The 15,268-nt window shown below is 48.9% G+C and overlaps 1 protein-coding gene across 4 annotated transcripts in view; it reads right to left on the minus strand.

The window, feature by feature from the left end:
* ATP2C1 (ATPase secretory pathway Ca2+ transporting 1) overlaps nt 1-15,268 on the minus strand; it is a 374,199-nt gene that overhangs the window by 176,357 nt on the left and 182,574 nt on the right. For all 4 annotated transcript variants that reach the window (XM_029589345.1, XM_029589348.1, XM_029589346.1 and 1 more), the window contains exons 6-7: nt 15,006-15,067; nt 4,292-4,400 (exon numbers count right to left, since the gene is read on the minus strand). In XM_029589345.1, the coding sequence (XP_029445205.1) occupies nt 4,292-4,400; nt 15,006-15,067 (171 nt within the window). The remainder of the gene's footprint in view (nt 1-4,291; nt 4,401-15,005; nt 15,068-15,268) is intronic.

The raw sequence follows: 15,268 nt of genomic DNA on the forward strand, positions 1-15,268 counted from the left end.
GGACCTTACGGAGGGACAAGGAGTCTGGAACTGCAAATTCCTGTAGGGTCTAAAGCACTGCGAGCCTCTGCCCTTGGTTCTTCTGGGGGAGGAACGCTGAGATCTTTTACTCCTATCTTCCGGTAGCCAAGGCACTGGGGATTCGACCCATTTGCTGGCTAACTTCTCCAATTCGCTTCCAAACAAGAGAAATCCTTTTAAAAGGCATTCTTGTGAGATTCGCTTTAGATGTCGCGTCTGAAGTCCAATTCCGTAGCCACAGTTGTCTTCTGGCTGCCACTACCAAGGCAACGCCCCTGGCTGAGGTACGCAACAGGTCTGAGCTTGCGTCCGTCAGGAAGGCTGCTTCAGGTTCCATCATCTCACTGGTATACGTTCAGGAGTTAGTTACCTCTCTCGAGAGGAGCAAGCAGGAACGTGCAACCAGTGTGCAACATGAAGCAATCTGCGGTGTCATTGCTGTTGCGTCGAAGGCCTGCTTAAGGATGGATTCCCATCGTCTGTCCTGAGTGTCCTTCAATGCAGCCCCTCCCCTCAATGGGAATCATTGTTCGCTTTGAGACGGCACAGAACATAGCATCCACTTTCTGGAAACGTCAAAAAAGCAAACAGAATGTTAGGAATTATTAGGAAGGGAATGGTTAATAAAACGGAAAATGTCATAATGCCTCTGTTTCACTCCATGGTGAGACCGCACCTTGAATACTGTGTACAATTCTGGTCGCCGCATCTCAAAAAAAATATATAGTTGCGATTGAGAAAGTACAGAGAAGGGCAACCAAAATAATAAAGGGAATGGAACAGTTCCCCTATGAGGAAAGGCTGAAGAAGTTGGGGCTGTTTAGCTTGGAGAAGAGACGGCTGAGGGGGGATAATAGAAGGATCAGGAGGCCTTCAGATAATAGAAGGACCAGGGGGCATTCCATGAAATTAGCAAGTAGCACATTTAAGACTAATTGGAGAAAATTATTTTTCACTCAACGCACAATTAAGCTGTGGAAAGTGCAGTTAGTGTAGCTGGGTTCAAAAAAGGTTTGGATAAGTTCTTGCAGGAGAAGTCCATTAACTGCTATTAATCAAGTTTACTTAGCTAATAGCCACTGCTATTAATTGCATCAGTAGCATGGGATCTTCTTGGTGTTTGAGTACTTGCCAGGTTCTTGGGACCTGGTTTGGCCTCTATTGGAAACAGGATGCTGGGCTTGATGGACCCTTGGTCTGACCCAGCATGGAAATTTCTTATGTTCTTAAATGCAGGCGTTCCTTGGTCGCTGGCTCAAGGGGGTAAAAGGCTTCCAAGGCCTTACCCCCTTTGAAGCTGGCCTCCGGGGTATCCCACTCCAGGTCAAGCAGTTCCTGATGGCTTCCATGATTAGAAAGTAGCATGAGGCTTTACGAAGGGACACCACAATGGGGTTATTCTTTGGTTCTGCCATAGGGTCCATGCCTGGAATACCCAGCATCTTCAGAGTCTGGGAAACAAGGGCTGGTAATTCGTCCTTGTGGAAGAAGTGAAGCATGATTCGGTATGGTTCCATTCCTGGAGGGATTTCTCCTTCTTCCAGGGAGTCACCCTCATCATCTGAGGTGCCTGGGTCCCTGTTAAGGAAGTTCTTGGTTAGGCGAGGCATGTCTTGAGTCATCTTGTGCTTCCGGCAGTGGTTGAGCCTGGGGCGCAGCTGGGGCTGATTGTGCCTGAACAAAGGCTTGCAAGCCTTGGACAAATTCCAACCATGGGAAGGTCCCTGGGTCCATGTTAATCCCAGGAGGAGTCGGAGTAGGGGCCACAGAGGTGCCCTCCTGTGAAGAAGCCATCTCAGAGATGCACAGATCTGGGAAGCTATTGTCTGTAGTAGTTCTGGACCCATCCCCCGACAGTAAGGGACCAGGCTTTGGTTCCCCCTGGGCTTCTTCGCAATGTTGATACAGGCAGGACAGCAATTTAGGCTGCGCGGCTACGTGGCAGGCTGTGCAAAGAGAGTGCCTTCTGGCCTTCTTGGGCGCCAGTGCCATTGTGTTTGCGCTCGTGCAGTTGTAAACACGGTTGTGCATGTAGATATGCACACAGGTGCACTCAGTTGTGCGCGCCGCTGTGTGCGTAGCTGTGCGCCCAGCTATGCGCGCGTCTGTATTGGACACGCGCAAGTTAGGTGCATCGGTCACCCAGCCTTCCCTGCGCATACTGCTGGTCGAGAAGGGAAGATGGCACCGACGACCTCCGCATGCAAGATGGCACCCCCCGAGGGTCTCCACGTGTATGGACCCTTGCACCGGATCCCGGCCTAGCCCAACCAAGGCTGCTCAACCCGATCAGTGCTCCCTTTTAACCTCTCCGGAAGAAGAATTTGGTACGGCAATCCGAGCTCTGGAGACCAGAGACCTGAATTTAAAGATTTTCTCTTACCTGGTCTTGGCGCTTACTGATTGTGTGCCGGGGGAGAGGGAATTACCTTCACCACAGCGCTCGTTTCTGCACCCGCTGCCTTTCAGCCACACTGGGGGCTAAGTCCACGCCTGGAACCGGCTACTGGACCTAGGCACACCTCTGAGGGATATCGGAAATCCCCTCAGGAATTCTCAACTGGGGGAGGGACCCTTAGGTATCACCACAGGAGAGCGAGGCTCGGTCTTCTTTAAGGTAAATTTGTTTCTTTTTGCTATAATTCTTAACACTATTCTAGTGTGTGGGATAGTGTCCGCATCTGCTAGGAGATGGAGAAAAACTGAAGAGCTGAGGTTACTGCAGGGGTATATCTAGAGTGATGTCAACTTTGAAATCTGACTCAGTCTCCCATCTGCTAGCAGAAGAGCACTATACCCATTGGTCCTGAGTCCATCTGGCTATACGCTAGGAAATTTGTCATTTTTCTGTTAAGTTTAGCATGCTAACACTGGTCCTATGGGTAAGTTTATTCCCAATCTGTTGGAAGACCCATGATCTTGATCATTGATTTCAAACCTGGTGTCAGTATGACGGTAACTGGGCTGCACGTCCCCATCACTGCCTTTACACTACATTTGCTAAATCTTCTACCTAGAAGGCACTTAAGTAATTGTTAGAGCTTAAGATTTATAGGTTTATTAATTCCATGGTATTAGAAAGCTGAATATTTTTCACTAGATAATTTTGGATTTGTAACCAGCTGTCTTAAGATAACACCTAGAGGATAACTTTCAAACAGCTGCATGCATGCCCATATATGCATGTATATGGGCACTCAAAAATGTATTCCTGTATTTTATAACCTGCATGTGTATGAGATACATAGATTATAAAATAAACATAAATGTACTCTGCAACATGCAAATGCATGTATAAAAACAAAACAAAACACGTGAATACATATTGTACTTAACAGGACAATAACTTGAAATGATTTGTTTGTTTGTATTTGTCTGTGTACACATGCAAGGATAACCAACAAGATCCTTTAGTTGAGATAGCCAGATCTTCCAGCAATTAGGGCTAGCAACTCCTGAGCAAACAGATGTTATTCTATAAGCAGCAGGCAGCTGCTGTATTTCCTCCAGCCCTGGAACTGAGAATGGCACTTCCCTGGAAGATAGGAGACTGAAGCTTAAGTCTCCTGTCCAGCAGCACACACCAGTCATGCATGTTTTATTTTATACAAGTTTAATTTTTTAAAAGAAAACTTCTCTACTATTTTAATTTCAAAAAACCAAATTACATTTTTTTTAAATTCTATGTTCTTGATAAAAAAAAAAAAAAAAAAATTAACGTTTTTCAGCCTGGTTTGATATGTTACCTATAAGCCACCAAAATGCTCATATCGCTAAAATCAGCAAGGTCGATATTCAACACCATTTAGCTGCTTAACTTCCAACTGCTAAATGGTGTCGTTTGAATAGTCAGTCATGCTGAGCGGTACCTGACTAAATATGTATCGGTTAACCAGTTAGCCGGATAAGTGAGGAGAGGAGTTGGGTAGTGCGGGATGTTCCAGGGTGAAGCTTCTTATACAGTAAACTTAGCCTGATAATTGCTGATTTTCAGCCTTATCCAGCTTAATTAGCCAGATAAGTTTACAACTACTATTCATTTGTCCTAACTGGATAAGCATCCAGCTAACTTTAAGATAACCGAGTATATTAAGCAGCACGGCTCCATCCTGAATATCTAAGTAAAGTTAGCCAGATAAGTTTATCCAGCTATCTTAGGCAGTGGGATAGAGGATGAATATTGACCTCAGTGTACTTTGTTCCACTAACTTCAAATAAGCACAAGATGACACCTCTAACTCCATTAGAGATTGAAACCCAAACAGCATACCTCAAACAGGCGAAGATCAGCAGGCACTCTGTCTCCCATGGACAGACAGACAGTGTCACCTGGCACCAGTTCACGAGCCAGGGTATGCTCCAGTCTCCCCTCCCGCACACTGTGGAGAAACACCAGAGTCACAAATGCACAGAAATTGTTGAATGGTTTAGAAATCATTCACCAAAGTCCAGGAAATAAGGAGCAAGAGAGGAAGATTTTCTTTTTTTTTTTTTGGTTTGGTCACTCCAGAAATGCAGTATAACAGGAGGTAATAAAAATAGTTCTTTCTTTTTCCTCCTTAAAGAAAGCAAAAGTTCAAACGGGATTCTAGAAAGAATGTGGTAACTCAAAATCAGCAGGAAATAAAGAAAAGAGATCCTCACTGAGCCTGAAGTTGCCATTAACATTAAATTTCACAACTTATAATAATGCAGGAGCAGTTTCTCATTCCTGGTGGAAAAGAATCTGCCCAAACCTTCATGCGGCTATACCTCCTCTGTTAGGGAGGGCTGTGTCTGACAAAAGCAGAGTTGCTTACCTGTAAGATGTGTTCTCCTAGGACAGCAGGATGTTAGTCCTCAGACATGGGTGACATCATCGGATGGAGCCCGGCAAAGAAAGCAGAGTTGCTAACCTGTAACAGTTGTTCTCCTAGAACAGCAAGATGTTAGTCTTCACATATGGATGACATCATGAAATGTCCACACGGGGTCCCCTTTTCTGTCTCGTAACATAGAATTAGGAAAAATAAAATAAACATAGGAGAAACCCAACTCCGCAGGGTGGTGGGCGGGTTTCCTGAGGACTAACATCCTGCTGTCCTAGGAGAACACCTGTTACAGGTAAGCAACTCTGCTTTCTCCTAGGACAAGCAGGATGGTAATCATCACATGTGGGTGAATACCTAGCTACAGGCTGCTCCCGTATGCTCAAGGGACACACAGTATTTAACTGGGTTCCAACAGGCACAACAAACTAGTGCTGGTGGCAACAGAGGGAGTCAGCCTGAACCCGAACAAAGGGCACAAGGTCGGAAGACTTGGGTTTAGTTACTGAAAAGGTTCAGCGGGACCAACTGATCGAAATGGCTGTCACGTCAACCTTCTCTGTCCAAGCACTAGTGAGAAGCAAAGGTATGGAGGGAAGTTCATGTCGCAGCTCTGCAAATTTCATCCACAGGGACCACACGCAAGTGGGCCACCGAAGCTGCCATGGCCCAAATGGAGTGAGCCTTGACATGGCCCCTCAGCTATAGACCTGCCTGTGCATAGCAGAAAGAAATGCAGTCTGTCAGCCAGTTGGCCAAGTTTTGCTTGGAATACACAACTCCCAGTCTATTTTTGTCAAAAGAAATGAAGAGTTATGTAGACTGTGGCATGCTCTTCGTTCAAGGTAAAAGGGCTAGGGCCCTTTTGCAATCTAAGCTGTGCAGAGTTAGCTCATTCCCTGTGCGAATGAGGCTTAGGTTGGTAAGACGTTTGACTGATTAAGTTAGAAATCAGTCACCACCTTCGGTAGGAACTTCGGGTGTGTGCAAAGAACCACCTGATCGTGAAAGAACTTAGTGTAGGGTGGATATGACACCAGCACCTGAAGTTTGGTGGGCAAAGGCGTCCAATGCTGTCCTGCCATTCCCCCCCGACTAGGGAGCAGAACTGGCCTACTTTCTTGTTGTAAGGGGAAGCAAAGAGGTCAATGTCTGGAGTTCCCCAAAGACAGAAGATCCGATCCACTATCTCCTACTTCAAGGATCACTTGTGCAGCTGGAAGGAACGACTTAGGTCATCCGCCAGCTCATTCGCCTTTCCCAGCAGGTACCTGGCTCAGAGAAAGATGTTCTGGGACAACGCCCACGACATGATCTGGACTGCCTCTTGACAAAGCAGGAATGATCCTGTTCCTCCCAGCATGTTGAGGTACCACATGGTTACCTGATTGTTGGTCTGGACAAGCACGACCTTGCTGGCCAACAGATCCCGAAACGCCCAAAGGGCATACCAGACCACCCATAGCTCCAGGAATTTGATCTAGTATCCTTCCTCCTGAGCTGACCAGTGACCCTGGGTGCGAGGATCTCCCACATGTGCCCAACTTAAGTGGGGAAGCCTGGCATGGAACCCCCAACCTCTAGGTTGGGAAGAGACGTCCACCACGACAGGGAGTCCTAAAATAGTAGAGTGACTCGAATGTGCGCCCAAAGGTCCCGAGTGGCCTGGTGCCACTGAGACCTCAGGGTCCACTGCGCTCTGCGCATGTAAAGGCAAGCAAAGGGAGTGACATGGACAGTTGCGGCCATGTATCCTAGCAAATGTAAAATGCTGTGGGCAGAAATCTGGCAACTCCGTGAGATTGCTCCCGCCAATACGTCAAGCTGATTGCCCGATCCCGCCCAAGCCTGAGTCGTATCGAACCTGGCACCTATAAAGTTCAGGTGTGGAGACGGGACCAGCTGGGGCTTGGAGTAATTAATTAGAAACCCCAATGTCTCCAAGATCAAAATGGTGGCTTGCAAGAACTGCAGCTCTCTCTGCCTGGAGGCGCCCTTGATGAGCCAGTCATCCAGGTAGGTAAAGACCTGCACTCACCGCCTCCTCAGATATGCAGCCACTGCTGCAAGGCACTTTGTGAAATTGCAGGATGCAGAAGCCAGACCAAAGGGCAGCACCCTGTATTGAAAATGGTGTTTGCTCACCACAAACCATAGGTACCTCCGGTAGGCGCGGGCAATCCCTATGTGAGCATAGGCATGTCATAGATCGAGGAAGCAAAGCCAGTCTCCCTGGTACAGGAGAGGAATAAGGGCACCCAGCGAGACCATCTTGAACTTCTCCCGTGTGAAGAATTTGTTCAAGGACCTTAAGTCAAAAATTGGACGAAGGCCTGCTGTCCTCTTTAGGGATGAGGAAATACATGGAGTAGAAGCCTGCTAACCTGGAGGAACAGGTTCAACCGCTTTGGCCATTGTGAGGGCGGAGAGTTCCTTGAGTAGTATTTCCTGATCATTGAGGCCCCCCAAAAGGGGCATGGGGGAGAGTCCAGGGCAACCTCTTCGAAATTTAACCTGTACCCCTGGTATATGATGGAGAGGACTCACCGATCCGAGGTGATGGCCGTCCAAAGCTCCGCAAAGAACGTGAGCTGACTGGAAGGACGTGAGCTGATTGGAAGGACAGTTACCAGCTGCATTGATAACTGGCTTGGCCTCCTTCGCAGCCAGTCAAAAGCCTGTAGTGGAAGTCTGCTGCAGAGCTGGCTGAGTTCTGGGGACACGTTGTTGCAAGGACGAGACCTCAGTCTGGCCCGTTGAGACCATGCCCTACTTGCAGGAGAGTAGTACTTCCTCGGCTGGTAAAAAGGGCATCGGGGCCCCTGCCTCAAGAATTTTTTGCCTGAGGACTGTAGGTCTGAGGTACTAGCCGAGAGATGCTGAAGGGCCTCATGATGACCTTTGAGTTGTGCTACTGCCTCCTTGATCTTGTTGCCAAATAATTCTCTCCAGTACAAAGCAGGTCAGCAATACGGTCTTGACTTTGAGTTAAAGGTCAGAGGCCCGAAGCCAAGCCATACGACTGGCCCTAATGCCCGCCGCGGCTACCCTTGCTGCTGTCTCAAAGACTTCATATGCGGACCTAACTTTATGTTTGTCCCATTCCAATCCCTGCTGCACCACCTTCAGGAAGTCTTCCTGGAGTTGTTGAGGGAGGCGGCCTACCAATTCCTGAACGTGCTTCCAGATGTTTCTGGAATATTGGCTCATATATAACTGGTAGCAGGCAATGCGGGTCGCCAACATAGATCCATGGAAGACCTTGTGGCCCAGAGCATCTACAGCTTTCTGTTCATGGCCTGGCGGAGCTGAGGCATGAGTGTGAGGCCTCTTTGCTTTCTTAAGAGCTGATTCCACCACCACAGACTGGTGGGGGAGTAAGTACTATCCTCTGGCCCGTCTTGTCTTCTCCTCTGCTGATTTCCCAACTGGAAGTAGGTGCAGAGGATCTGTGCCACTCAAATACTGTAGATGATTGTACTAGATGCACCCCATCAGTCTTCCTGTTTACTGAAGAGACCGAGATCAGATGCTCCCAGAGCCCGACAATCAAGTCCTTGAAGATATCATGGACCGGGGACTGCAACAACCTCCATATGAGCATCCATGAACTGTAGGATCTCCAGCATTTGTGCCTGGAGTCTCTCTCAATCAGGAGCTGGAAGGGAACAGACTGCAATTGTTCGTACAAAGCCTGCAAATGTCAGGTCCTCTAGAGGGGAGCGGCATCTCTCCTCTGGAGGACAGAGCTCAGAAAGTAGTTCCTCAGCGGAACTACTTTCCGCTCAGAGGAAGAGACAGAAGCCTCATCATCCCACGGGTTGTAAGGGGCATCAGCCTCGCTCCCTGGCCGCACCAGTGGGGGAGCATGAAGAATGGTCCTGGGCCAGGGGCACCAATCGGCATCGACAGCATCGAAAGACCTCGTAACTCAAGGTTCAGCAGCCACAGAACCAATCGGGGGGGGGGGCGTGTACCACCAGAGCTGAGGGACCTTCCTCATCGGAGGAATCTGCGATGGGGCTGGTCTCCGATCGTGGCCTCACTGGTGCCCCATGTGGCAGCGAGGCCTCCCGAGGCATCTGCAGTGCAGTGCACAGAGGAGCAGATCCAAGCGCTCCATCATAGGCGCCAGCATGGACGGTGCAGGCTCTGGTGGTGGCGGAGGCCGCAAGGGGACCAGTGGCTTGATGCCCTGCAGGGCCCTTCCCACTGCCAACCGCACTCTGTGCTCCAACTCTTCCTCAAATGCTGTCAATGACAGTACAGCTTGAGGAGGAGGAGGAGGCGTAACCTGGTTCCTCTCGGAGCCCTGAGAGGAACCAGTGACCGGCACCGATATCGGTGGGGACCGCCTCAGGCCCTCGGTCTCGACGTGCGTCAATGCCTCATTGGCACGGGGCCACTTCAGTGGCGTCACGGATGATGCCAGCATCTTATCAGCTTGGAGCCATGGGAGGAAAGGTGATCGATGATGGCACTTCCTGGATTTCTCCCAATGCTCGGCCCAATCTTTCCCTGATGCCGAGGACAATGGCAACAATCCACACCTAGAGAGGGAAGAGAGACAGGGGCCGATCCCCTGCACCTACTTCCAGCTGGGAAATCAGCAGAAGAGAGGACAAGATGGGGCCAGTACCTCCAGGATCCTCTTTACCGTGAGGCGTCGATGGCCCCGACACCGATGTTAAGGGTTCGGATTTCCTGACCCCAGGAAATGTGTTCAAGGCCCTCAGGTCTAGGATGGATTAAGTACCCCTGTTCTCTTTGGAATCACAAAGTACCAGAACCCACAGTTCTGAGGTTATATTGGGCCACTGATTCACGAAGAACCATAGCTTATTTATTTATTTATTTAACACATTTATATACAGTTTTATCAATCAAAGATTGAACAAAGCGGTTTACAGCCATAAAAATAAAAACCAAAATAATAAATTCAAATAAACTAAAATATAAAAGATAGAATATAAAATACAAATACAAATAATATCTTGATCAATAAAATTAAAATCTCTAAAAGGAATAAAACTATTACATTATAAAAAAAAAACACATAGCTTGACCCCGACCAGGGGGTCCAGCTTCTCTGGTACAGGTGGCTGGCTGATGCTCCCTACGATCTAGTGAAAACCTTGTCCTGGGATTTGGCTGGGGTGCCGGTTGGGATTTAGGAGCTCGCTGCTGCCTGGGACAGCCACAATAGCTCACCCTCTGGGGACGGAAGCAAAGGGCCAGAGGATAGTACTTACTCTGGCGGTAGAAAGACTTCTTCTGCCCGTGCCTCATTGATCTCCTGGCTGAGGAGCGTGGGTCTGAAGTGCTGGCAGAGAGCTGTTGGAGGGTCTCATGGTGATCCCGCAACTGGACCACTGCATTCCTCACCTTATCTCCGAAGAGATTCTCCCCTGTGCATGGCAGGTCAGCAAGTCTTTCCTGGTCGGAGATCAGAGGTCCACAGCCATTCCTTTCTGCGGGCACTGATTCCTGCTGCAGAGACTCTCGCTGTCATCTCAAAAACATTGTAGGTGGAGTGCACTTCGTGTTTTCTGCACGCCAGGCCCTTATGCACCAGCGACAAGAAGGTATCTTGCTGCTGTTGAGGCATCCACTCTGCCATCTCCTGCACCTGCTTCCAGAGGTTGCAAGAATATTGGCTCATATAGAGCTGGTAGGAGGCAATGTGGGCAATAAGCATAGCCCCCTGAAAAACCTTCCTCCCAAGGGCATCCAGTGCTCAGTGCTCTCTCCCTGGGGGCACCGAGGCATAGGTCCGAGAGCATTTGGCGTTCTTGAGAGCAAATTCGACCACTACTGATTGGTGTGCCAGCTGATGCTTGTTGAAGCCAGTAGCCTGTTGGACGAGGTAAACCCCATCCGCCTTCCTGTAAATGGGAGGAACCATGAGGGCGTGCTCCAAAATCCTCAACAGCAATTCCTTAAAGATCTTGTGCACCAGGACCACCACGATCTCTTTAGGAGCCTTCATAAACTGAAGGATCTCCAGCATTTTGTGCCTGGCATCCTCTTCCATCATTAACTGAAACAGGATGACCTCCGCCATCGCCTTCACAAATCCTGCGAAGGTCAGGTCCTCAGGGGGAGACCTCCTTCACTCCTCTGCAGAAGGTTCTGAGGGGAGACCTTTCGAGTCCTCTGTGGAGGATTCCGCAGTATTGTCCTCCCAGGGGTCAGAAGGTGCCTCATCCTCACTGTAATCTACAGGGATGGGGCCCTAGGTGCTCGGCCTGGTGCTGGACCCAGCAAAGCTGGACAGGAACTACAGGCCACGGGGCCATCACTGGCACCGACGGGGCTTCCTCCTCCTTGGAACCGGCAACAACCACCAAATCAGTTGGGGGAAGCATTGGAGCCCAGCTGGGCATCAATGGCTCCCTGGGAACTGGCACCAGCTGGGAAAGCCTGGGCACCAATACCGTCGGTGCCATCGGCTCGATGCCCCACAGTGCCCAATCAACCGCCAGTTGGATGCTGCGCTCCAATTCCTCCTCAAACATTGCCAATGCCAAAACAAACTGGGAAGTAGGAGAGGTGGCAAGATCTTTCTTGGAACCTCAAGGTGGATCGACGACTGACACCTAGACCAGCAGAGATAGACACACTTCGCTGTGGGGTCACTTCAGGGGCATAATGACAAGAACCAGAGCCAACCTGAGCCTGGCACCATGCATCGAGGGCGACCGATGCTTCCTTGGCTTTCCTCGGTGTTCGACATAGTTTTTCCCTGGTGCCGAGGTTGAAGATGACAAACCCAATGTCCTTGTCCTGGAGAAGACCAACAGAGGTCGGTACCCAGTGCTCCTATCCACCGACGGTACAGATGGAGCGGAGGGCCCCACCAGCGTCAATGGCTCGGTGTCCATCAGTGCGGTTCCATGGTCCTTTGGCATCGATGCCACCTTTGGCAGTCAATGGCTCGGACTTTCTCGCCCCGAAGAGCTTCTCCATCTTGTCGAGGGGAGCAAGACGTCCTTTCAAGATCATCTGGTTGCACATGCAGCAGCCCACCCCCCCCAAACTTCATGCGATGCCCCCAGGCAGAAATGTACACTGTCCTCAGGCACAGAGGGCATCAATGAAAATCCGAGACCATGGCGAGGCGAACTGAAAGAGGCGAAAATGACAATGAAGGCAGCGAGTGATTGACATCGGTGGGCACCGAGGCATCATCGCCACGGGGGAATAAAGCAAAAAAACTTACTGAACCGATGAAAAACCTGACTAGAAGTGAGGGGGAACAAGGAGGGACCCGCTACCAAGAAAAATGCAAAATACACCAAAAAGGATCGGTGAAAATGTTTCCAACACTTTTTCTTCTAAGAAACAACACAAGCTCAGAAACCGCAATGCGAAAGCTAGGAGAAAAAGAGACTGAAGAGAGACCCTGCATGGACACATGGAATAGGTCATGCTGGGCATGCTCAGTGTGCCTAGTCAAAGTTCCGGAAACTTTGATGTAAGTTTTCCACATCGGGCTCCATCCGATGATCTCACCTATGTGTGAGGACTACCATCCTGCTTGTCCTAGAAGAAATGCAATTGTGTGATGGCATGATCTAACTGTTGTTGGACAGACATGTATCTTGAAATTCATCCTACATTTGCATGCAGATTTTCTCCCCTCACTTTTCCTGTTACCCTCTTCCCATATAGGAGAAAGCTAATCTACCTTCCAAGAGCTCTACCTCAACAGACAGCAGCAACCATCAGCTGAGTAACAGGGAACTCAACCTTGTTCTCTTGTGTATTTGTACATCAAGAAATGCTATAGAAGTGGTAAGTAGTAGTAGTAGTAGTAGTAGTAGTAGTACTTGCCCACTAAAAGCACCATTATAGATTCTGCCCCTTATCTGTTAGGGGTGGAATACGTTCAAAAAGACGACATTATGAACACTTGTATGTTATTTTAACTTGATTGGTTCAATAAATTTCTCAATGGAGCTAATTATGTGACTTTGTACACAGTGATTATCTGGAGTAGTAGCAATGTCAACATCCTGGTCTTTTATTGATGTCACTCAGTAAATAATGCACTGTAAAATCATTTTAGGAAACTTTTTTCTCACCATTATAAATAACACAGAATGCATACAATGCTAAAATCAGCACAGCATTTGGGTGTCTCATCACCTGGCCTTAGAGCTCTGGAGTCCTAGCTCACTGAAAGCATCCATTAGTGACCTAATAATGCACACCCTAACTTTTTATTACATAATGAAACCTAAGGGAAATGAATGTGAATTGATTGCACTTGCACATCAGATTCACAGACCTACTATTAGCAAGTACATAATATTACAAACCATCAAATGCAAAAATGTAGCTTCCAGCAGAGATGATAAAACCTTACAGAACTAGGGGCTTTTTGTTGTCTAAATGTGACACTTCTTAGCACCACAAGATTATCAGTATAATCCTGCCAGAGAAAGAGACTAGGTTCTTAAATTAGACTAAAAGCTTCACATGTGGCTTGGTGATCAGCAGGTAAGCCTGCTGATGAGATGCAGATTGGCTTCTTAATGCAGTTGCTTTAGAAACGGGCTTTTAGGAGATGTGGCAGGGCTCAGGAGGGGAGACTGGTAAGCTGGCTCTTCTCTGGGCCCATCTCCTTCATTAGAAGCTCCTGCCTTCACGCTTTCCACCTTGCTGCATCGTACGCCTGGGTGTATTGTCGTGCTCCCTCTGAGGCCAGATTTAAATCCTTCCTAAAAACCCTATCTTTTTTAGCTGCTTTAAAATCCTAAACCCTGGCTCTTCTCAATCATAGTTTTGTCAACTTTAACCATGTTCAGTGCAATAAATTAAGTTTCCTGGAACCTTTTACTTGTCCTGACTATCAGGTCTATCCAATAACGAGCGGTAGGAAGAGCTGCGTTACTGCCCGGCGCACCCACAGTTGCCGCATGCACAGTGCAGCTCACCTACCGCTCGATCCTGTATGTAAATAGCTTGCAAATGCAAGCTGCGTCTAAGAAGCGACCGTGAAGCGTTAGGCCCGCACAACCCATTTTACTGCATGGAGCGCCTATACAGTATCCTGGGTGCGCGGGCCTAACGCTTCAAGGCCACGCTGGTATCTGTCATTTCAAATGTCATTTGAAATGACAGATACCAGGAAGTCGGGATTGCCAGTCCCCTCTCTTACTTTTTTTGCACCCCCCTCCGGACATCGGACGACCTCTCCTGCCTCCAGCTGCTCACGAAGATGGACGCCTGCACGGCCGCTGAAGACGTGACGTCACGACATTTGGCGTCACGGCATGTGATGTCACGTCTTCAGCGGCCGTGCAGGCGTCCATCTTCGCGAGCAGCTGGAGTCAGGAGAGGTCGTCCGATGTCCGGTAGGGGGTGCAAAAAGTAAGTCGCTTCGCCGCTTTACACTGCCAGTCCCTTCTTCCCTCCTCCCGGAGCAAGGCTGCTTTTCACACCCTGCTTTGGGAGGAGGGGAGAGGGGACTGGCACGGGGGAAGCCACGATGTCCGGAGGGGGCTGCAAAAGTAAGTCGCCGAGCGTAGGATTGCCCGTCCTCTCCCCTCTCTCTCTTGCAACTTTTTTTTTCGCTTTTTTTTTTTTGCTTCGGGAGGAGGGGAGAGGACTGGGGCTGCCCCGGAGACCAGCATCCATGGACGCGGCCAGGGCAGGTGAGCGGGGGCTGGGGGAAAGCTTGCCGCCTACCCTTACCCCTGCCTCTAACGCTGGGGTAAGGGTAGGCGGTAAGTTAGCAGGTTAAATGCGCAGCAAAACGGCAGGGTAAAATAGCGATAGTCGGGGCGCGGGTTACTGGATGCTAGGGAATAGCTAATTCGCTCGTTTGCATGCAATATACATGCCGCGTGCGGAAGGGGTTGCCCGGGGATTTTAGGACGCGGTAGGAGTAGGTTAAAGGGGGTTGTGGATCGCAGGAAGGGCTAACGCGGCCGGAAAGTGAGTAGAACGCGGGTTAGGAGCGGGGTAAACGCGGCTGCACTTTACTGGATAGACCTGTATGTAACTTGACAAGACTCTAGAGACTGTCTAGTACGAGTATGTGTACAGAGCTGTGTATAGCAGCGCTATAGAAAGTTTAGCAGCTAAAACAAGAGGTCACCAACACCAGGCTGAACACATGGGAGCAGTCCTTCTTGCCACTAAATGTACACGTTAAATGCCTCCTACCAGTGACATTGTGGTGGCACCAGCTTACTCAGCTCCTCCAGAGATTTTTCAGAGCGATACTCCTGCAAGAAAAAAAAAAAAGACAATGAAAACTCCTGAACCATGAATAACTGTTTCACATGAATAAAGTACATTACCTAAATAAATCAGTGGGTACTTTAGAGGTCAGACTTGGAGGTTGTTAAAGTTAAGAAGCATAAGAAGTATGTGAGGTGCACAGATGGATGATTTTAGTACTTAATTTATTATGCAATGCCTGCGGA

The sequence above is a fragment of the Rhinatrema bivittatum genome, chromosome 2 (genome assembly GCF_901001135.1).
Source record: "Rhinatrema bivittatum chromosome 2, aRhiBiv1.1, whole genome shotgun sequence".
In the NCBI taxonomy this organism is placed as follows: domain Eukaryota; kingdom Metazoa; phylum Chordata; class Amphibia; order Gymnophiona; family Rhinatrematidae; genus Rhinatrema; species Rhinatrema bivittatum.